Here is a 14311-nt window from a genome sequence, read left to right as displayed (position 1 = left end):
TTCAAAATCCTATAGACAGATCAGGGGATGGATACACAATCTCAAAGCCACTGAATGTTTCTGCCTAAATTTAAATTGGTCAGTAGTTTTGTTTAGAGCTGGCTCACTTCAAGAAGAGTGGGATAATAAATAAAGCAGACCAGTGAGGGAAACTTCCAAGGCACCAAATGAAATTCCAAGTTTCTGTGGATGTGATTGGACAGAACTGTAGATATAGAGATACTTTTATCTGCCTGGACAAAGGAATTCGTAAAAAAAAAAAATTTAGCTGCAAGAAAGACTCGTAAAAGCAAGACTAAAATAAATAAATTGAAATTCTTCTTAACACACATGTACACCATGCCTGAAAATAAACAGAAAACATGCACGTCTAAGAAGCTGATAATGGGGAAACATCACTTCCATTAGTTGCTGAAAGGTTGCTGAAAATGAAACGAAGATTCAGTGTTGTCCTGCAGTCATGACCACGGCACATTATGAGTGCTGCCCAAAATTGTGTTTTTGTCAAAGATCATTTGTTGCCAAAAGATCTATTACTCTGGTTTGATTTTACAAAGACAAAGATTTTACCTGATATAAAACATGACATTGAAAAACTAACCACAAAATAATTGATATGTTGTGGCATTCCTATCTCATGAGCAGAAGTGGGGGGGTCTGATTGTCCAGCACTACAGTATATTGATTTTTGGCTCATGATTCCTTCAGTGGGAATCCTGAACGATGCAGTTCTTCAGACACACGCACACACGCACTCTGCTGCACACTGGGAAGAACTTCGACATAAGCAAAGGCACCTGCTCTTTCACCTTCCTCACCCACATTTTCCAAACACTGGTCACTGCATACAGGGCACCATTCTTCCTGTTTTAGAATTTTTCTCTTTCTATACTTCATTTAGGGACGCTGATGGTGGTGTGGATCCATGCCCGATGTGGACCTTCCCTACTGTCAAACCCAAACCCAAACCAAAGTTACAGAAGGGTTACCCACGTACCGATCTAGAGGTGATACACATACAACAGCTGGTTCTTCATTACTTTCAAGAGACTTCAAATTGGCTTAACATTGGTTCTCAATTCCAATCTTTCCAGACCTTTTTTGATTTTTTTTTTTTTTTTTTTAATACCCTTCAAAGAATGTTGCTGACATGATGCCTCTCTTGTATTATGAACAAATTACCACATCTGTTTTAGTTCAGGTGAAAATTGAGAAATACATTGTTTATCATGAAAGCTGTCACATTATTTTAAGATTTAAAAATGATATTCTCAATTGATTTCAGTGGAGGGCTAAAGTCTGACTCCATTATTAGTTTTTGGTGCACAATTATTTACGGTTTTTCAGAAAACAACGTTATACCTAATGGCAGCCTGAAATTCATGAAACATAAAAAGCATGTTGTGTGCTTCACCAAAGACATTTGAGATTTTAACAGAGAAATTTTAGCTTTTTGGAAAAGTGTGGGGGAAAAACAGGATGAGAGGAAGCTGCAATGCACGGGCACAATAAAAAGCATATAATGGGAATTGTACGTAATCTGGTGTAATTGACAATAATCAGTTACAGTCATGTGTAATCAGATATAAAAAGGAGGGAATACTAAGAACCACGATTACATACAAATTTTGGCTACAATGTAATATATAAAAAATCAGGCCCGATTTGGGGCCAAAATCCATAATGGGGAAACAGGCTTAAGATGATACTTTATCCTTAGTGTACCTAATATATTTGTAAAGTGCTAGTGGCAGCATATACTCACTTGTCCCTTCATTAAGTACACCTGTTCAAGTGTTCATTAAAGCAGATATATAATCAGCCAATCACATGGTAGGAATTTAATGCATTTAACCACATGGACGTGTTCAAAAAGATCTGCTGAAGTCCAGACCAGCCATCAGAATGTGGAAGGAAAGTGATTTAAATGATGTGGCTGTTGGTGCTAGACTTTCACAGACTGCTGTTCTGCTGGGATTTTCACACATGGCCATCTCTAAGAGCTACAGAGCATGTTCAGAAACAGAAGAAATGCCATTGGGCAGCTGTTCTGAGCGGAAATGTCTTGTTGATGGTTGTGGTCAGAGAACAGAGTAAAATATTAAAACCAGAGTTGTTTAAAATGATCGAAAAGCACCAGAAACTCAAATAGCCACTTGTTACCACCAGACTTTATAGAAGTGTCTCTGAAAGTGCAAAACAGGGAACTTCAAAGATGTGCTACAACAGCAGGAACCCGCAATGCTCCTGTCAACAAAGAACAGAAACTGACACTACGGTAGTGATGTTACACGTTGTGCCGATGCTTCGAAGCGTGTGTCGAGTAATCCAGGTGGTGCAAATTTGCGGCTTGTATCTTTTGAGGCTAGTGACATCATCGATGATGTTGCAAAGCCTTGCAGCCAGGCAGGCTGTACCACATGACAGGTTCAGATTTTGGTGCTAGGTTTTGGCAGCAATATAAACCCCTTAGATTCCATTCAAAATGTGTGGTTTTGTTAGAGGAGAATTTTGTTCTGTTGAGACGAACAATTATTGCTTCTTATTAAAAATGAATAAAATCTCCCCAGTAATGTACATCATTGTGCTAGTTACAAAATCACATTCACTGTCATCTGCCTACTTAAACCAGTGCCATTTTCCAGAGGTGACGCCGCACATGAATATAACCCCTCCTGCCCTTATTATATAATATGACTCTACACCACAATACAATTTTTGGCCAAATGATTGGCTTACACACATAGGACACATTCACCAATCAGTTACAGTTCATTATACATACTAGGGGAGCTATGACCACTACCTTTGCACCCCCCAGGACTAAGCCAAAACAACTGTTTTAGGTTCCTTAGATGACCCCAAAACACAATCGGGATGTTCCCAAAAATAAAAACTGGCCTCAAGCTAGTTATCCAAGATGGCTGCAGAAATAGGATTATTTTCACTAAAACACCTTTACACAACATATAAACAACTTAAATATTACAGCGATTCAATGGGAAGACCATTGCAGGTCACATCAAACTCATTTGTGCCTAAACTAAATTCATAGTTTAGGCACAAACTATGAAGGGTGGGGTGTGTGTGTGTGTGTGTGTGTGTGTGTGTGCGTGTGTGTGCCAAGGTAGTTTTTGTACTTCCCCTAGTAACAAGTATGTGATACAGGATAATTGTAATATAGTCATTAGAAAATACACTTTATTGATATAAACAAATTATATGATCATACTTTTTTTTTCTTCATTATTTATAGGCAATCCCAGCAGCCATGACTGGCACAAAATTTAGTGCATCACAAATTACATGGTTAAGATCACAGCTGTCTGTTTTACACACTTTGGCCATCACCTGGAATCGTGTGCACACAAAGCCTCGTGAAATGAACCTTTTGTGAACCAATATACTGGAAAGCTTCAATGCTTCATGAAGTTTCATCTCACCATCAATAGGCTACACTGGGTTTGAGCTTAACTAAATGGACATTGGAAGATTGGAAGAGTGTTTCCTGCTGTGATGAGTCTGGATTTCTTCTGCAACATGGTCAGAGTTTGGCTAAAAAACAAACTTGTATCAACAGTTCATCCTGTTGGTGATGTCATAGTCTAGTTTGTCAACATGCCTCTGAGGAGTATTTCCAGTACTTTTGAATTAAGGCAGTTACAAAGACCAAAAAATGAGCTCCAGTCTAAGATTAGCCAGGTGTACCTAAATGAACTGGCTGGTGAGTAACTGGCCCAGCAGTTTCAACATTTTCAGTGGGGAAAAATGGTCCTTGAGGGATTTGTTTTTATGACAAGAGTAAATAGCTAATGACTATCATATAATGTACTCTGAATACAAAGTACTCATCCACAGCAGTAAGAAAGCATTTGTCCAGTCTTATATCACAGATGAGTTTTGTCTCTGCTGTGATAGATTTTGAGTGACAAACCAACAAAAATAATCCTCTCCTCCTGTTTATGTACCTGAAACGTTGCTGCAGTGGTGTCGTTCTGAAAAGCTCAGGGATTTTCAACTTAAAAGTACTCTGAGCTGGTGCCCAAAATAAACAAAAAACAAAACCCAGTCCATTCTGAAAATAAGATGCTGGGTTTTTTCTGGAGGTGGTTACTTGTAGTCTCATAGATGTCATTCTCATTAAAAGCACTTCCCTTCCCCAGTCCACATTGACCATATCCAACTGAAGGATCCTGAGGCATTCCCAGGCCAGCCAGTGTGGAGATATAATCTCTCCACCTTGTCCTGGGTCTTCCGCAGGGTCTCCTTGCAGATGGACGTGCCTGGCACCCAGGGGGCATCTTTACCAGATGCCCAAACCACTTCAGCCGGCTCCTTTCAATGTGAGGTAGTAGCAGCTCGACTCCGAGCTCCTCACGGATGACTGAGCTTCTCACTCTATCTCTAGAGACAACAGCCACACTTTTAAGGAAGCCCTTTTCGGCTGCTTGTACAAGTGTTCTAGTTCTTTTGGTCATGACCCAACCCTCATGACCATAGGTGAGAGTAGGAACAAAGATTGACCAGTAGATCAAGAGCTTCGCCTTTTGGCTCAGCTCCCTTTTCGTCACAACAGTATGGTACAGCGAATGCAATACCACCCGTGCTGCACTGATTCTCCGGCCAATGTCACGTTCCATTGTCTGCTCACTTGTGAACAAGACCCCGAGGTACTTAAAACTCCTACTTGGATTCCATTTAAAAAAACAAACAAACAAAAAACAGGATCTAATTTTTATCTACCTTTTTATAACCCCCATTTTTTTTTTTTTTTTCATTCCAGTCAGCAGATTCTGTGATAAGACAACCCAAGTCACAATGCCTGTCTGCCTTGGTAACACCAATCTTCAGAGAGGTAAGTGTAACTTTCAGAAAATAATTAAACCATAGCTTCAATTTTATAGTACTTAGAATTAAATCGTTATATAATGGTCTAACGAGGAAGAATCAGACGACTCTCTGAATTTGCAGTTGTGCTTGATCAAAACAAAGATCCAGGCTTTCAGTGACTTCCTACACAACAGACATCAAAAGTGTATTTGTGTGTCGTGAAAGGGAACTTGTTGAGATGTTCACTTATGTCAGCAGTGACATTCATGTCTCTGGGTCCTGAGCCTTTGAGGTTGAGAGACACCTGTGAAGAGCTTATGTAGTTATGATGTTGCTGGACAGAAGTGTTTGGTAATGCCGCTATCTTTGCGGTAGAATGAAGGTCCAAATTTTTGGGGATATTGGTACTGCGTAGTGTCCAAATTGTGAGACTTGGACTAGCTGAAGTCCGTAGCTGTAGAAGTAAATGTAGATGTAAATGTAGCTACAATCGAGCTAGGTCGGAGATGTCATATTTCCTCATTATGTTCATGCGCGTACAGATCCACACACACAGCCGCGCTGTCTTTTTTCATCAGTTACATCTGACCTTGGCTAACTAAACAGCCATGTTGGTTGCGTCGGGAACTGTCCTCTCTCCCCTAATGCAGAATTCACACCCCGCACACCCTGGTTTGGCCAGTCGGAAGCCGAGTTTGAAGCATCGGACAACCATGAGGATATGAATGCATGAGTATCATAGAAGTAGTAAATACAGGACAAAATAGTAATCAAATCTGCAACCACAGGGGAATCTCTCTATCTGATGTCCGCTCATAAAATGCTAATCATAAGCATGGGAAAGCAAAAATGTCTTGAGTCTAGACATAAAAATGTTCACAGAATCAGAGTGACATCTGACCCATGTGGTCCAATCCAGCAGAAGGATCTGCTGCTAATGCTAATGCCAGATACCACATCACATCTTCAGAGCTCTATTGGAGTCCATGCATTGATGAGTCAGGGCTGGTTTGGTGGCAAAAGTGGGACTAACACAATATTAGGCAGGTGGTCACAATGTAATGCCTCATCGGTGTGTATCCTGACAGAGTGATAAATCAATACAGGATCAGGTGTTGCTGGAAAACACTTAATTTCACTATCAAGGTGACTTTTTGAAACATTTGTTAGATTGTTTATTGTCCGTGTTGTTTGTGAGAATAGCTGAATACAGCGTTGGCTTTGATGTGCAGCTCCAGGAGTGAAAGTATGTTTGTTTTATTATTTATTTTACAGTCTGTTGTCTCATAAACCTGCTTTTGTAAAGTGTCTGTTCATCTATCTATGTATCTTCATCTATATGATCCAATTGATTCCTTCCTGTGTTTTTATTTGCATTCAGAGTAGGTGAGCCGAAATGAACTCTAACTTCCTTTAAGATTCTCTTTAACATGAAGGAATAACACAAAACTTTTCTAAGAAAATCACACCAGTCATTATAAAAATAATTAAATCTGAAATTTTGGATGAAATGAGACCTACCAGCTAACCATGACCAAGTTTCCCCCCACCCCCAAAAAGAACTCAACTGACACATTTTGTGTTGTTTCTTTTAGTCTGCTAATTCATTCTCTTTTCGCTAAAGTATTCCACACGTATTCAAGAGTGAAATTGTTCAAATATACAAGTAGTGTTAATGCATTATTTTGACCTTCAGACTAAAAAACAGTTACACTTCATCTCACACTTGTAAAGTTGGCGTTGGAAAACTAACCTTGTCACAAGTAACAAAAAATAAACCTGTTTTGTGGAGCAAAATGGTTAAAAAGTAACATAATATGAAGAATTACAAGCAATGATTAATTCATATCTGTTCCTGACTATGTTCAGTTTAAGGAGAAGCGACGAGTGAGCGGCAGTGGAGTCGGAGCGATTGAGGAACTGGAGAACGCTTTCAGCCTTGCAGAAGAGTCCTGTCCTGGTATCTCGGACCAGCTTGTCACACAAATGATGAAGAGAGTGTGCAGGTGATGCATAGATGGCCAGCACACATGTAAATATTTCAACCTGGATAAAGATTTATTTTAGCTTAAATAATTTCTCAGAACAAAAAGAAAATTCTGAATATCTGCCGCCTCAAGACGCTTCACACGAGTAAGGTCTAACCTTACCAAATCCCCTTGAGCAAGCACCCAGGACAGTAGTAAGGAAAAAACTCCCTCAGATGCTATTGAGGAAGAAACCTCTAGCAGACCAGACCAATAGACCAGACCAATAATGCAGAAGATGATTAAAACAATCCTGCAAACAGTGATAGGAACAACAAATTCAGGATAAATGCTCCTTAGACATTATTCGTTTGAAAAAAACAAAACAAAACGATTGGCCATTTGAATTTTCAATAGCCAACCAGGTAGGGGTCAATTGAAGAATTACACAAGGGTCAAAATTAAAAGATGCTTCAATCATACTGTCTGGACTGGACTGTCTGTGACTGAATGTTAGAGTTATGAGGTAAAAACAGCAAAAATGGTGACAAAGGTCAATTTCACTTTGTACAGGGGTCAAAAGTTAAAGTTGCTCCAGTTGGGGTAAAAAAGTGGTGCAAATTATTGGTTAAACTAATAGTATTAATAAATGGAATAGTTTTGACTGTGCGGAGCATCTTTTAATTTTGACCCCTGTGTCCTGTGTAATTCTTTAATTGACCCCTACCTGGCTGCCTACTGAAAATTCAAATGGCCAATCTTTTTTTTTTCTTTTTTCAATAGAGTAATTTCTAAGGTATATTTGTGTTGAATTTGGTGCTTCTATCACCATTTGCAGGATTCCTCTGTAAATATTCTGTTATCTGCTGCACCACAAAGTTGAAGAAAGAGAAAAAGCAGAATAGCATTAAAACAAAGTACATTACTAAGATGAGCAGTCATTGGTGCCACAGGCAGGGCGTCATGAGCTAAGTCCAGCGCACTGGGATGCAGGGCCAGTGTCCATCCATTGCCTTCTTAGCTTCACTCTTGTAAAAGACACACTCCCTTACATAAAATATCTCTAGTGTGTTGGGGGAGTTGGTTTGTCTTTTGGACACACAACATGCCAACAACATGGGAGACATGTCTTCTGTATGTTCAATCAGAGGGAGCAGAGAAGCTAAAAGCTTTGTTTCCCGTTTCAGTGCGAACACGAGGTACACAGAAGCACAGCATGTCAGTCGAGTGCAGAACATAACGGCTTTCAGATCTCTGAAGTAAACTGGATAAATAGATCGGAACCAGTCCAATAAGTCTTGTAAACCAGTTTCACCCAGTGTGTATATTGCCTAATGGTCAACGAGGGCATGCTAGCTTTAGCATACAACTCACAGTTGTGGGTGAGGTGGCTACAACCAGTGATGAATCTCAAGGCACAATGATACAGCAGGGTCAGGGACTGCAGACAGCTGGTTGAAGCGCATATACACATCGCTGTAGTCCAGTAAGGGCAAGAAGGTAGCAGTTATCAGGAGCTTCTGAGCACTTAAGGAAAAACATGACTTATTTCTATAGAGAAAGCCCGTCTTCCCCCTAATTTGGAGATCAAGTGTTTAAGATGAAGTTTAAAAGAAAGCTGTGTCAATAGTTAATCCCAAATACTTGTAACTGCTGACTAGCTTGAGAGTTTTACCTTGAGCAGTTTTAATTGATGGTATATTCTCCAAGGAAGCAGGTGACTTTGAGAAAAACATTATTTTGGACTTTTCTGCATTCAAGACCAGTTTGAATTTCTCCAGAGGGCACTGCACTGTATCAAAAATGGACTGCAAAAACTCAAATGCCTGTCACTGGGTTTGAACAACTGTAGATTAGTGTCATCTGCATAAAGATGATAGAAGGTGTTTGATAGGTTTGCACACAGATCAGTAGTATAAATTGTGACCAAAATAGACCCTAAAACTGAACCTTGAGGAGCGCCTTTTGAGACCTCAAGGAAGGTGGAATTAACACCAGTCATCTGAACGCACTGTCCTACTTACCAAATAGCCTGAAAACCAAGAGACAGCATGTGTAGAGACACCATGTTTATAAAGAGTTTCTAACAAAAGACTGTGATCCACAGTCTCAAATGCCTTCGAAAGACCAAGAAACAGTGCAACACAAAATGTTTTAGAATTCAATGCCTCAAACACAACATTTAAAACTTTTAGAATAGCAATAACAGTGCTATGTTGCTTCTTAAAACCAGACTGAAAAGGGTTTAAAATATTGTTTGATTCTAGCAAGTCCTTCAGTTGATCACAATTTGTCAAATACTTTAGCCAAAATGTATAATTTTGAAATAGGTCTGTAATTATTCACATTTAAAGGTTCACCTCATTTTAGCAGTGAGAAGACAAAAGCAGATTTCTAAACTTTAGGGAGTTTGTTTTATGCTTGGGCTCAAATTAAAAATACAAGTTTGAGGCTCTGCAATCAGATGTTCATTAAAGTCATTTAACATGACACATTTATCAGCCAGATTTGTAGAATCTTTGACCAGGAAAATGTGCAGCCCAATAGGAGATGTAGCACCAGAAGCAGATCTTACACACATTCCAGAACTTCTTGGGATCTTTTAAATTTTTTGGTGATTTTAGATAAATAATTCAGATTTGACCTTCTTAATTATGAGGGTGTATTTGTTGTGGAGTTGATGAAATGTTATCCAATAAATGGACCGCATTTATAGTGAGAAAAATAGGTATTTGAACACCCAAGTTCTCCCGCTTAGAAATCATGGAGGGGTCTGAAATTTTCATCTTAGGTGCATGTTCACTGTGAGAGACGTAATCTTAAAAAAAAAAAAAAAAAAAAAAAAAATCCGGAAATCACACTGTATGATTTTTTTTTTTTTTTTTTTTTTTTTATTAATAATTTATTTGTATGTTACTGCTGCAAATAAATATTTGAACACCTACCAACCAGCAAGAATTCTGGCTCACACAAACCTGTTCATTTTTCTTTAAGAAGCCCTCTTATTCTGCACTCTTTACCTGTATTAATTGCACCTGTTTGAACTTGTTACCTGTATAAAAGACACCTGTTCACACACTCAATCAATCACACTCCAACCTGTCCACCATAGCCAAGACCAAAGAGCTGTCTAAGGACACCAGGGACAAAACTGTAGACCTGCACAAGGCTGGGATGGACTACAGGACAACAGGCAAGCAGCTTGGTAGAAGACAACTGTTATGATTATTTATTAGAAAGTGGAAGAAACACAAGATGGCTGTCAATCTCCCTCGGTGTGGGATTCCATGCAAGATCTCACTTTGTGGGGTAAGGATGATTTTGAGAAAGCTCAGAACTACACAGGAGGACCTGGTCAATGACCTGAAGAGAGCTGGGACCACAGTCACAAAGATTACATTAGTAACACATAATGCTGTCATGGTTTAAAATCCTGCAGGGCAGCAAGGTCCCCCTGCTCAAGCCAGCACATGTCCAGGCCCGTTTGAAGTTCACTAGTGACCATCTGGATGATCCAGAGGAGGCATGGGAGAAGGTCATGTGATCAGATAAGACCAGAATAGAGCTTTTTGGAATCAACTCCACTTACCATATTTAGAGGATCAGAACAACACCAAGAAAACCATCCCAGCCGTGAAGCATGGGGGTGGAAACATCATACTCTGGGGGTGCTCTTCTGCAAAGGGGACAGGACGACTGCACCGTATTGAAGGGAGGATGGATGGGGTCATGTATTGCGAGATTTTGGCAAACAACCTCCTTCCCTCAGTAAGAGCATTGAAGATGGGTCATGGCTGGGTCTTCCAGCATGACAATGACCCAAAACACACAGCCAGGGCAACTAAGGAGGGGCTCCGTAAGAAGCATTTCAAGGTCCTGGAGTGGCCTGGGCAGTCTCCAGACCTGAACTCAATAGAAAACCTTTGGAGGGAGCTGAAACTCCAAACCTGAAAGATTTGGAGAAGATCTGTATGGAGGAGTGGACCAAAATCCCTGCTGCAGTGTGTGCAAACCTGGTGAAAAACTACAGGAAACGTTTGACCTCTGTAATTGCAAACAAAGGCTACTGTACCAAATATTAACATTGATTTTCATAGGTGTTCAAATACTTATTTGCAGCAGTAACATACAAATAAATTATTAAAAAAAATCGTACATTGTGATTTTCGGATTTTATTTTTTATTTTTTTTTAGATTATGTCTCTCACTGTGGACATGCACCTAAGATGAAAATTTCAGACCCCTCCATCATTTCTAAGTGGGAGAACTTGCAAAATCGCAGGGTGTTCAAATACTTATTTTCCTCACTGTATATAGCGCCTTTCCATCATCAGAATCCTCAAAGCGCTTTACACTTCAATGCCTCACATTCACCCCAATGTCAGGCTGCTGCCATGCAAGGTGCCCACTACACACCGGGAGCAACTTGGGGATTAAGGACCTTACCCAAGGGCCCTAAGTGATTTTCCGGTCAGGCTGAGATTTGAACCGAGGATTTGGTTGGTTTGGTTTCTTTGTTTATTCCAAGTCAACATAATATATACACAAATAGTACCATTTTATGTACACACTTGACACTGTTCATAAGATGGTGAAAAGAAAATAAAGACAAAAAAGGCATAAATGAATTAACATAACACAAACAGAATCAACTTGGAAAGGAGTGGGATGAAGACAAGCTTATTGACTCCCACCCCCAATTCCATCCTCAGTTAAATTAAATTACACGGTTGCCGTCATTTTGAGCTTAATATTTCATATATAATATATAAAGCATATAAATAATATGTATGTGAACATACATCCACATACATACATATATATATATATATACACACACACAGTATATATATATATATATATATACACACACACACACATGCACATATAAATGTAACATAATACAGTACCATAGTAATATAACACAGGAGTGAATAACAGTTACACATTGGACAGTATAGACAAAATAACACACAACAGAGGACCAGACAAGACACACAAGGAACACATATCGTTGGATTTATTATGATGATTATTATTACTGTTGTTGTTTACCCTGCTTAGTTTGAGGCGCTTGAGGTGAGTGCATTAAAACCACAGGTCCTTGGTGAGGACCTGCTAAAGCATGGGGTCGTATGAGGTGCAATTAAAACCACAGGTCCTTGGTGAGGACCTGCTAAAGCATGGGGTCGTATGAGGTGCAAGTAAAACCACAGGTCCTTGGTGAGGACCTGCTAAAGCATGGGGTCGTATGAGGTGCAATTAAAACCACAGGTCCTTGGTGAGGATCTGCTAAAGCATGGGGTCGTATGAGGTGCAAGTAAAACCACAGGTCCTTGGTGAGGACCTGCTAAAGCATGGGGTCGTATGAGGTGCAATTAAAACCACAGGTCCTTGGTGAGGACCTGCTAAAGCATGGGGTCGTATGAGGTGCAATTAAAAAAACAAAAAAAACAAAAAAAAAACAAACACAGGACCTTAGTGAGGTAATATCCTGAGGTTATTCCAAGATGTTACTACCCACTGGTTCTGCTAAAGTTTGATGTTGGTGCATTAAAATGGCAGGTCTGACGGTGAGATGGTCTCTCAAGGCAGGGGGCTACCCTGGAGTACCATCCCTAGAGACCTGCCAGGTGTGAATATAGAGATTTGGATGGTCATGGATACTAAGACAGAACGGAACCAGCAGCATGACAGATGGCTCACAACACCACAGAAGGGCAAACACACAAACATACGTGTTGGTTATCAATCTAATATGTGTTATATTCATATTACTATATAATATAGATATTTCATTAAACCACTTGATGTGTCGTGTGCCATCGCCATGTACCACAGTGGGCACGAGTTCAACTGGAAGCAGCAGCGTGAAGGTTCTCTCTTTGGAAAACCTTTATTTGTCTTTGACTGTGTTCACTGCAGCGTTGAAACTAGGTGTTGTGAAGTAGCTAGCCACCGTCATGTTTGTAGTTGTATTCACTGAGTCATCGGTGTTGTTCAGACTCTGGCTCCTCACCTGCAGTGAAAGATGGAGAGCCAGCAGCAGCACAACTACAAAAACCAGACACAGCTTCATCTTAACACAGTCAGCACTCAGACCCAATGCCCACTCTGGATCCTCTAATCACATATATAATCAATAACACACTATAATATAGGCAGTTATTTATATTGTTTTACATTCCTGAAAATGTTCTAATTTGATTTTTGAATATATAATCATGACCCTCCTAACCAACAGCCCTGTATTGTGACCAAATCATTTCCTTATACTTTGATTTGAAGTAATGAATATTTGTACATTGCTTAAGTTGCTGCCCCAGTCGGTTCCAGAGTTTAACCCCACACACAAACTTCCTCGTAGTTCTTACTGGCTGAATCTTAAAGTTACTACAGCCCCCCAGGCTATAACCCCCTTCTCTGTGTGTGAAGAGCTTTTGAATATTAATAGGCAGGATATTTTTATTTGCTTTGTACAGAAGTTGTGCCGTATAAAAATCGACTAATTCATATAGTTTTAACAACTTAGACTGCAGGAATAGATTATGAGTGTGCTCGTAATATCCTACCTTGTGTATAACTCTAATAGCATGTTTCTGGAGTATAAAGAGGGGATGTAGTGAACTTTTATAGTTGTTGCCCCAAATTTCAATGCAGTAGGTTAGGTAGGGCAACAGTAATGAACAATACAGTAAATACAGTGCATTATAATCTAAGAAGTATTTAACCTTGTTAATAACTGAGACACTTTTAGAAACTTTACTTTGTGTCTGATGTGTGCTTTCCAGGTTAATTTGCTGTCTATAGTTATTCCTAAGAATTTTATTTCTGACACAGTATCTATAATGACACCATCTATATTTATTATCTGATTTTAATTTTTCCTTGTAGTGTCCAAAGAGTATTACTTTAATTTTATTTAAATTAAGGGAAAGTTTAATATCCATCCATAATTTCAGTTTAAGTAATTAATTATTTATACTATGAATTAGGTCATGATAATTGTCACTAGAATAGAATATATTAGTATCATCTGCAAATAGAATTAGTTTTAATAACTTTGAAACACCAAATACATCATTTATATACAAATTAAACATTGGACCCAATACAGATCCTTGTGGGACCCCACAAGCAATGCCCAAATACCCTGACTGAAATTCACAAACTGTTAAATAACTTTGGATCCAGTTCAAAGCCACTCCCCTAATGCCATATCTTTCCAATTTTTTTAGTAAAATTCCATGATTAAGAGTATCAAAGGCTTTTTTGAGATCAATAAATATTCCAGCTGTATATTTCTTCTTGTCTAATTTATTCGTGATTTCTTCAACCGCATCAGTTATGGCCATTGATGTTGACCTGGCTGACCTAAAGCCATACTGACTTTCATTAATTATGTTGCGTTTATCTATAAATTTCTCTAATCTGTTGTTAAAGAGTTTCTCTAATATTTTTGAAAACTGAGGGAGTAGAGAGACTGGTCTGTAGTTAGTGAAGATGTGTTTGTT

The 14311-nt window shown here is 39.1% G+C and overlaps 1 protein-coding gene across 1 annotated transcript in view; it reads left to right on the top strand.

Annotated features, from left to right (window-relative positions):
- Positions 1 to 14311, top strand: part of stk25b (serine/threonine kinase 25b) — a 50714-nt gene that overhangs the window by 31684 nt on the left and 4719 nt on the right. The window contains exons 8-10 of the mRNA XM_034183958.1: positions 902 to 1007; positions 4784 to 4855; positions 6700 to 6836. Coding sequence (XP_034039849.1) covers positions 902 to 1007; positions 4784 to 4855; positions 6700 to 6836 — 315 coding nt within the window. The remainder of the gene's footprint in view (positions 1 to 901; positions 1008 to 4783; positions 4856 to 6699; positions 6837 to 14311) is intronic.

The sequence above is a fragment of the Thalassophryne amazonica genome, chromosome 12 (assembly GCF_902500255.1).
Source record: "Thalassophryne amazonica chromosome 12, fThaAma1.1, whole genome shotgun sequence".
NCBI classification, from domain to species: Eukaryota; Metazoa; Chordata; class Actinopteri; order Batrachoidiformes; family Batrachoididae; genus Thalassophryne; species Thalassophryne amazonica.
Note: the sequence above shows the minus strand (reverse complement) of the source record. Positions and strands in the feature narration are given on the sequence as shown.